The sequence below is a fragment of the Mastomys coucha genome, unplaced genomic scaffold (assembly GCF_008632895.1).
Source record: "Mastomys coucha isolate ucsf_1 unplaced genomic scaffold, UCSF_Mcou_1 pScaffold22, whole genome shotgun sequence".
NCBI lineage: Eukaryota > Metazoa > Chordata > Mammalia > Rodentia > Muridae > Mastomys > Mastomys coucha.
This window is the reverse complement of record NW_022196905.1, coordinates 242,472,257-242,480,908: the sequence shown is the minus strand read 5'-3', so window position 1 is coordinate 242,480,908 and position 8,652 is coordinate 242,472,257. Positions and strand designations below refer to the sequence as shown.

The 8,652-nt window shown below is 52.4% G+C and overlaps 1 protein-coding gene across 5 annotated transcripts; it reads right to left on the bottom strand.

The window, feature by feature from the left end:
* Positions 1-730: 730 nt before the first annotated feature.
* Positions 731-8,574, bottom strand: Cmtm3 (CKLF like MARVEL transmembrane domain containing 3). Of its 5 annotated transcripts, none has more exons than XM_031341094.1 (6): positions 8,394-8,574; positions 7,374-7,592; positions 4,534-4,689; positions 3,634-3,729; positions 3,121-3,241; positions 731-1,688 (listed from the first exon to the last, which is right to left on the bottom strand). In XM_031341094.1, the coding sequence occupies exons 2-6, from the start codon at positions 7,521-7,523 to the stop codon at positions 1,654-1,656; spliced, it is 558 nt and encodes a 185-aa protein (XP_031196954.1). In that variant the 5' UTR covers positions 7,524-7,592; positions 8,394-8,574; the 3' UTR covers positions 731-1,653. The 5 variants fall into 5 exon arrangements, with proteins under 5 accessions (XP_031196954.1, XP_031196957.1, XP_031196956.1 ...); XM_031341097.1 differs by lacking the exon at positions 8,394-8,574 and adding an exon at positions 8,313-8,377; XM_031341096.1 differs by lacking the exon at positions 8,394-8,574 and adding an exon at positions 8,053-8,150.
* Between the last annotated feature and the right edge of the window lie 78 nt (positions 8,575-8,652).

Below are 8,652 nucleotides of genomic sequence, written 5' to 3'. Positions count from 1 at the left end.
TTTTTCATGGTACTTGTCTTGATTGTTTTCATATTGTTCAAATCTGTATTTTTGTATGTAGAGGGAAATAATTTTCTCAATACTAATCACTAATGAATACTGTATTGTCATGAAGGAGTTCTTGTTTAATAAATGGACATATAAAAATGCTTTGGTCTTTTCTTTCTCTCCCAAAGGCTTTGGGTCCCACTTTTGCAATGAGCTTGCCCTGTGGAGGTGAGATGGAGCACAGTCAGCAGGCTGGAGAAGGGCTTGGCCAACTCTGGGGCATTGCATGGCCCCTCTGCTTCTGCGCATCTGACTGCCCTCACGTTTTCAGTGTGTGTTCGGTGACAGTGACCAGAAGGTTTTGCTGCTTCCCATGTGCTCAGGCCAGGATGCTGACTAGGGTCCTTTTGCCACTGCTCCGAGGTCCCTTGCTCAACTAGTTTCTAAACCATGGAGCCCCATGTTTTGTCTGCCACAGGATACCATCCTAACTAGAGTGTATGCTGACCCTTTAGTGCCTCGACCGCAGGATTGAGTAAAGGCACCAGCAGTGTCACACGCTACCCCAATGCCCAGCAGAGCAAGTACTGATGCCACTGATGCCAGAGCTGCCAGCACTCGCTGTGCCTGCTTGCATGGAAATAGGCAATTATCACACAGTGTGTTTGCAGGTAGGTTCTTAGGCGCACTCCAAGCATGTAGTCAGTAAGTGTGTGGTCAGTTTGTTTTAATCCATTGTGGCTTTTTTTTTTTTTTTTTTTTTTTTTTTTTTTTTTTAAGGGAGGGTATTCACATGCAAGATAAGAAGGTTACAAATGCCCACGACATGGTCCCAGAACTCTGGCTCATTCATGGGGCCTCTTAGGTTACAGGAAAGGCCATTTGTTACATTGTTTTTATATAAAAAAAAATATTAAAAAGTTAGAAAACACCAACAAAGACACATACAAAGTATCAGCCCCAAGAGAATACAGAGAAGGTCCATGTCACCAGTGGTCCTGCCCAGGTGTCCAGAGAAAGCACTTTGTTCTTTAGGAGCCCCAGGAGGAGAGTGCTAAGCTGGGCCTGCCCAGCCACTTGTGACTTGGTCACTGCCACTGTACTGGTTGGCTCCCTGTCTGTGGACCCTGGTAAACAAATCTTTGGGTTCCGTTCTGACAAGGTCTCAGACCCCTCATGGGGAAGACTTGGCTAGCTAGGTTTCTCCCTGTTTCACAGTGAGGAGGGAACTTCTTGAACAAGACTCCTGAAAATCATCTCAGCGAAGTTCAAGGGTGAACAGGAGAGCTTGGTGCAGGCTGGGGCTGGTGGCCCAGCCTGCTGTGCTTTTGTCTGTCCCTGTTAGTAAAAAGAAGTCCCACCCCGGCCCATGCTGCCACCTGAACTGCAGTGACTGGCTCCCTTTGATGTGTGCTTCTGTGGGGCAGTGAGGCTAAGGGGCTCAGGGACAGAAAGAGGAGAAGGAAGGAGAGTCGGCATGCTCTACTATGCCAGCTCAGCAGTGCCAAGCCAACACAGCCAAGTTGGAATGTGAGGCCTCAGGAGTATAATCTCCTGGCTCCTCAATCTGCTCTCCCGTGGGCATTCCCTGCCATGCTCCTGTAGCCCCGTCAGGACAGCATGGGTGAGATCGCTGAGTGGCTCTCGTCAAGCGCAGACAGGCCTTCAGTCAGAGTCTGAGTCAGAGTTGGAGTTCTCTTCTGAAAGGAAAGCAGAGGGTACTGTCACCAGTCCCTGGGCTGTGGAGTGGTGTGGGGGGAAGACACCACCAGCCAGCCAGCAGGAGACCTGGGCCCAGGTAGGGTAGAGTGGGTGCTCTACTGAGCCCACAGCCCAGGTGCTTCCTTCTCAGGTGGTCCAGGTGTTCCCAGACTTCCCCTCTCCCCTGAAGATGTCGGAGTTGTACACCTGTACCCCTTTCTCCACCCCCATTCAGCAGGACAAGGCAAAGACAATAATTCTTACCCCTGAACTAAAACACATTGGAACAGTGGTGCAAGCCTTTTTTTTTTTTTTTTTTTTTTTTGCTTTTTGTAAAACTATTTTATGGGTTCAGCTGTTTATAAAGATTATTCTGGAACTGCCTGCCTCATGAGGCAAAACACTATTCTAGTGCCTGTCCCTAGTACTAGTGGCTGTTTTCTGATACTTGTCATGTCCCTTCCCAATCCCTGGTTCTTTCCCTTATCCATTAGCCTGAGAGCTACAAGTAGGACAGGCTTGCTATATTCATATTTAGCATATAGGCCAAGAATACTTTTATTGCAAAACAACTATTTTATCTTAAAACCACACAATATTCAAAATTTATGTTCGTGGACATTTATGCTCTGATCCCTGAGCTGACTGTTCAGCATTTGCTACAGGTCCCAAAAGGCTTGAAGACAGACAGCATCAGGAGCATTCAACACAAACTAGAAATGAATTTGGAATGGTATTCATTGTTTTAGCACTGAGATAGTGTCTGGGACTCCCAGAGGGAAGCTAGTGGCCCTGTAAATCTAACCGACTAGGTCCTATTTCAGTCATTTAGTACTTAATGGAGAAGATCCTATGGCCAAGACCTGCCCTGAGCAACTCTTGTCTAGCCACAACACTGCTGACCTGCTCCAGAGAAGCACCTGGCTCAGGTGCACTTTCTTCGGAAAAAAAGATGCGATCAAACCAGGTAAGGGTTGCCATGAGTTTGAGACCAGCCTGGGCTACAAAGTGAGTTCTAGGCCACTTTAAGCTATTACAGACTGAAGTCCCTTTTTCAAAAACAAACTCAGCCCAAACAAAATCCAGGCCAGACTGTGCCAGCATTTGCCTGGGTGTTGTGAGCTTCCAAACAGGAAAGAAACTGGGTCTAGTAGGCTGGTCCCAGATGAGCTGATGTCCTGACTAGCTGCCTTGGGGGCATATTAGGGAGCCTCTAGGGGTGCAGGTATATATACACTCACTTCCCCCTCCTGCTTAGCTGAGGCCCTAGAAGACTACCCTTGACAGACAATGAAGGGGTATGACAGATAGTCTGTAAACCACAGCCTCAAACTAACCAGGTAGTCCCCCAAGGAAAGACAGAACCCTACAGCTGTCCTGAAAGTGTTCCGCTCTGTTCTATATCAGAAACCACACAGATTGGCCACTCACCTTCTGTCCTATGGGCTGTGGTCTCGTTCCCAGAGTCTCCTTGCTTGAGGAATTTGGCCACTTCATTAAAGATCAGGTAGAAGTCAATTGCGAACACAATTGTGGCAAAAAAGCCAAAAACCTGTGGGATACATGCATGGCATATGGCACAGGACACAGACAGGATGGCTAGAAACATTGCAAGGACCTCTGGGATCAGAGACCAGGAGCCTGGGCATAAGCAAGCAGCACTGAGAAATGGCCCAACCAGGACTGGTGGGCAGGCACAGCCTTTGAGTTACAACGAATAAGAGAAATAGGCTGTGGGCCTGGTCGACACCAGCCTCCAAACTGAGGGCAGGGTAAATCTCTAATTAGCAGACTGGAATGGCAGAGACCCACACAGGGACCCAGGGCCTAAGCAGGGGCAGGATGTGCCCAGGCTCCACTGTGGAAGTGGATGCCAAGGGGCTTCTGGAGCATTGGGAGGGATGCTGTTGGGTATCATCAGAGAGGGGTAGGGGAGCCACTCACTCCAGCTGCTTTGTAAGCCCCATCTGAGTATTTGGCGACAGCAGTGATGGAGATGACGAAATAGATAAGAGCAGCAGTGACACAGCGCAGGAAGTCCTGAGGGGAGAGGACAGCATGAGACCCAACACACACAGCCCAGCACCCATGGAGTCCCTATCCTGGCTCCACTTGCATGTCCTGGCTCTGAATCTATTCCTCATGTGCCTCTTGTCCTGAAGGTCTCCAGCAACTTACACTGCCCAATTCCTGGTCCAGCTGTATTTTCTCTGCACATAGTAAATGGGTATAGGATAGGCTACTCTGCAGAAATGGGATGTGGAGAACATCTAGCTCTCTAAGGGTCTTGGCTCTGCATACTCCCTAAGGTGAGGCTGCAGTGCTGGTAGCTCGGACCAGGTGGTTACATGTCCACTGGAGATTAAAGTCTAATGAGCAGGGTTCAAGCCTAATTTTTGGTGCCCTTTTTTCAGTGATGTATTTTACCTATTAAAGGGCATTCTCTTAGGACTGCGAGGTCTTCAGGTGGTCTCATAAGGCCAGGTGCCAAATGACTAGACTGTCCCACGTCCTCAGTTACCCCAACTCTGCTGGAAACGGTTTGAATGAATGCCTGTGGCTGAGGCACATTCCTCCTCCAAGGGCAGAGCAACAGCTCCACCTGGTGGTCAGGAGTCATCCTCGTGCCCAGCTTCACTGATCAGCTCAGGAGGCTCCTACCACCCATCAGGTCCATGGTCGCAGTGCTTGCTGGGTGGGCAGGGGTAGAGCTGTGTGAGGGTCCTGAACTACCTGAAGCTTTCAAACTGCTCACCATTGCTGGAGACAGCCGGGCTGAAATGTGGAACCCCAGATCCTTCAAGTGACAGTCAACCCTTTCCTCTTGGGTCCCCTGATTCTTACCATCATGGGCCAGCACAAGCCCTGCCACTTGTCATTCAGCTGCATGGCATCAGCAAAGAGGAAGTAAACAGCCAACAGGAACTCCAGCAGAGGCACTGTGAGGAAGGCCGATGCTGAGGACACCACGTAGCAGATGAAGGTGATGAATGAAAGGCCCTGCGGAAGAGCAAGCAGACTCGAACCCTCTCACCAACCCCAGGCCAGGACATAACTCTGAGTCCTATCTCTTGCTAAATCCTTGCTAGGACCACATCTTGAAGCCCCAGCCTCCCTAGCAGGCCACTTGTGCAGCTGCTGAGCTCTTCCTTCTCTTCTATGAGAGAACAGAGCCAACTTAGCTGTGTCTACAAGGGGGCAAACTGGAGCTAAAATCTACTGCTTTCAAACCGTCACACCCAACACCTAATTATGAAAACCCAACTTTGTTAATGATGATGTGTGTATACTGAAACGGTTAAAGTTGAAGTATACTGATACTGCAGTTGACTTTGAATGGCTGAAAGCACGCGGGAGGTGGATGGAGACAGGTGATAGAGCAATGTCAGCCACTGTACAGCTCAGGTGGGGGATGCAGCCGCGTTGGCAGAGATCGCTTGCCACTCCTGCATCTGCATATCTTCATTAAAACAACAGCTATGCATGAGGCTGGGGGTGCAGCTCAGCTGGCAGAGTACTTGCCTAGTACACACAAAGCTCTGGGTTCGATCCCAAGCACTGTATAAACCAGGCATGGTGGTAAAAGCCTGTAGTCTTAGCATTTGGGAGGGGAGGCAGAAAGATCAGAGGTTCAAAGTCATCCTCAGCTTTCTATCTAAGGTTTTAGGCAGCCTGGGATACATGAGACCCAATCTCAACAAAATCATAACTCTCTCGGAGAGAGTACTGACACCAGGTCCCTGCTGTACTCTTCATGGTCCACTGGAAAGGTGGGGCTAGCTATACCATATTTACCAAAAGCCTGGTCCACAAAGTTGTAGGTATGAGGATGCTAAAGCTGGTTAGTACTGCACACTTTGTGCATTGTGGGGAAACAAGAGGAAGATGATAGGTCAGTGGCTCTTCAAGCCTAATCCTTGCTAAGGTTTCTGGACTTCTCTGCTTCTGAACACCACTTGTGTGTTCCTCACAGCTTCTCTTTAAAAGAAGCAGAGTTAGTGCCACCCAGCTAGTAAGAGAGCATCAGAATCTGCACTTAGTGCATTAGAGGTCTCCATCTCCCTTCATCTATCACTACGGACAGCTTTGAGCCTCTCCATAGCTTAGTTTAAGGGGCTGTAAAGAGAAACCCAGGTGTCCTGCGGGGAACACCATGGCTACTTCAGACACACGAACTGATCTCAGGGACCCCACTCCCACCTCTTTCACTGAACGAGTCACGGGGGAAGCTGAGCTTCCCTTGGGCTAACAGGAAACTAAGGCTTAGAGAAAGGCTTTTTGAGGTTGCCATCAGCTCCTACTGCATTTCATTGCCAAAGGCTGCTCGTATGACCCTCCTCTTTCTGTACCCATTCTCCCCAAGAAGGTGACACTCCCCTGCCCCAACCTGTCCCCTCCCCCCATCCCCGTTCCTGTTTTCTCATTCTTCAATTCTTGGTGGCTGCTTCTTGCCCTAGCTTTCTATCCAGGTCATGGGACCAAGGGGAGGAATAACTAGGGGTGGCTCCCCAATGCCCTATGAGCTTACCCCTTACCCTTCATATTTTCCTAGGCCTGGATTTCTGGCACCCAGCTAGGGCAAGGACATCTTGTGACTTCTGGTTGGCACTCACTCTTTTTCCCATGAAGGGGTATTGGGTAGGTAGGACTGAAGCCAGTGGCCAGTGGATTCAAAGCCCACGCCCCACGCCCCAAGAGGCCTCCAGACATCTGAAATGGCCAGAGAATGGGCTCTGGGTCCGCTTGGTACCTCACTTGGGAACAAAGTAGTAGGTTCTACCAGTGACCTCGAGATTGATGCCTCCTTCATAGGTCCAGGGATACAAGGGAGGTCTCAGGGCAGACAACCCCTACCCCCATCTATCCTCAAGGCCACTCGCTGATGTCAAGTTTCCTAGCAGTTGAAGACACTGTCTCTCCTATCTCCGACTCAAAGTGGGAACCGGTCGGATATTAAGTTGCTAGGGATCTGAGCAACAAGTGGCTGTCACCAAAGACTGTTTCCTCTTTCCACCGTCCCTCCTCCCACCCCTCTCCCCATCTCCATAGGCTCCATGCCAGTTCCCGCCCCACACGTGATGATGCCAGAGTTGTTGGGAGGACAAAGGAGACCTTCCTATTCGGGTGGGGACAAGCAGGGAGGAAGAAGGGCATGAAGACACCCCCGCAGGCTCGCCACCCTGAGACAGTGGTCTGCCTGTACTTTCACTAAGTGGCCCCAGCCTCACCTTCTCCCGGGGGGGCTCATCCCACTCCGCAGGATCTTCACCATACAGGCGGCTAGGTCTCAGCCTAGGAGGTGGAAGGGTGTGCAGAACCGGAGAGGCCAGAAGGAGCGGAACGAGCACAGCAGTTCCCGGGGGGGGGGGGGGGGGGGGGGGGGGGGGGGGCGAGAGGGCAGAGGCGCTCGAGGTCACAAAGCAGCTGAGCTGCTGCTCTAGCAGGGACCAGGTCCCCAAGCCCTTGACCCTTTCGAGGTCCCTTTCGAGGGCCTCGCAGGCTGGAGGAGCCGGGAAGACCACGGCTTGGGCCTGATTCTGACTCGAGCTTCGCTACATAGAAGCCGTAGCAAGGTTGGGGGCGGTGGCCCTAATTCAAGAGACTCTCCTGGGCTGGAGGTGCAGGGCCCCGGGGCTGGGGCGCGGGGACCTGGCTTCACGCACCGGGGGAGCACAAGCACTCACCGACTCGGCCAGCAGGAGGCGGCCTTTGAGAGAGCAGAGGAAGGCGCGCGCGGGCAACAGGGCTCGGAGCCCCGGCACTGTCCTGCTGCCACTTCGGGGGCTGTGCGCTGACTCCGGATCCTGCTCTGGCTCTGCGTCCGGGGGCCACATAGCGGCGCTATCTGGTCGAACCTCGGCCTCACTGCCTCACCCACCGCCCTGGAGGGAAGCGGAAACCCGCTGTGCGGAAGAAGAAAAAGTGGAGTTAGACTAGGCCGGGGACTCATCCTCCGCTGCCCCGCCCCCGCCTCCCCCATCCCCACCCACAACTGCCCCTCGAACCCTGCCCCGCCCATCCTCCCTCCGTCCATTCTCTACGCCGCCCCCGTGTTCCTTGGACGCTGCCTTACACATCGGTCCTGTGGATCCTCCCGTCTCCTCCTCCCCCACTGGCCCTTGACTCCGTCCTGCCCATATCCTGCTCCATCCTTCCAACCACTCCTCATTGCCCCTCAGACCTAGTCCAGTCTGTCTCTCCCCGTCTTCTCTATTTCCACTTACTTCTTCCGCCCCTCACTAGCCCTAGGATCTTTTCCTGCCCCTTGTCCTTCTATTCTCAGTTCCCTCTCGGTCCTGTCCCGCCCACCAACCCCGGCTCACCCCCACAGTCCCTCCGACCCTGCTCTGCTCATTTCCTCACCCATGGATCTTTGCACCACACTGCCCCTCCGACCATCCTTGGCCCTCTATCCTCCGGTCACTTCTCATTCTCCAGCGCCCCTACTGCTCCCCCCCATCCCTATCTTTCTCTCTGCCCAGTCTCTCACGGCCTCCTTTACCTGCCCCGCCTATCTTCTGTTCCCATTCTCCCCACCCTTTCCCATGCCGCCTTCTAGGACCTACCTCCCCACCTCCCCCACTCACTATTTCCGCTCCGTCCCACCCCCTCGGTTTCTGTACCCAGGTCCTCCCAGTCCCCTCGGACCCCAGCTCTGTGTGGCCTGCTGGCCTGGAGTCTTCTTGTATCGTTTGTCTCCTTACCCGGTCCTGGTCAGCTGACACAGACCCACTTATCTGTCCTGAGTGCTCTGGAACGCGACCACCTATCCCTGCTCAGCGTTTCTGCTCTTTAAGCTCTAAATAATTTGCTGCCCCTAGGCACTTTCGGAACCTAAACAGCTCCAGGACAGGGACCCTGCCCAGTACTCTCCAGGCTTGGGGTTCTAACTATAAGAGAACAGTTCTTGCAGAGTGCTTGGCTCCTCTCAGAGTTTTCCTACTACTTACTTCCCAGCCTCTT

What these genes read in the sequence shown, in the direction of transcription:
- Cmtm3 (XM_031341094.1), bottom strand. Translation starts at nt 7,523, where the DNA reads ATGTGGCCCCCGGACGCAGAGCCAGAGCAGGATCCGGAGTCAGCGCAC. An exon ending in GGGCTTACAAAGCAGCTGGA is followed by an intron (nt 3,242 to 3,633) that starts GTGAGTGGCTCC and finishes TGTATCCCACAG; the next exon opens with GTTTTTGGCTTTTTTGCCAC. An exon ending in CACAGCCCATAGGACAGAAG is followed by an intron (nt 1,689 to 3,120) that starts GTGAGTGGCCAA and finishes CTTTCCTTTCAG; the next exon opens with AAGAGAACTCCAACTCTGAC.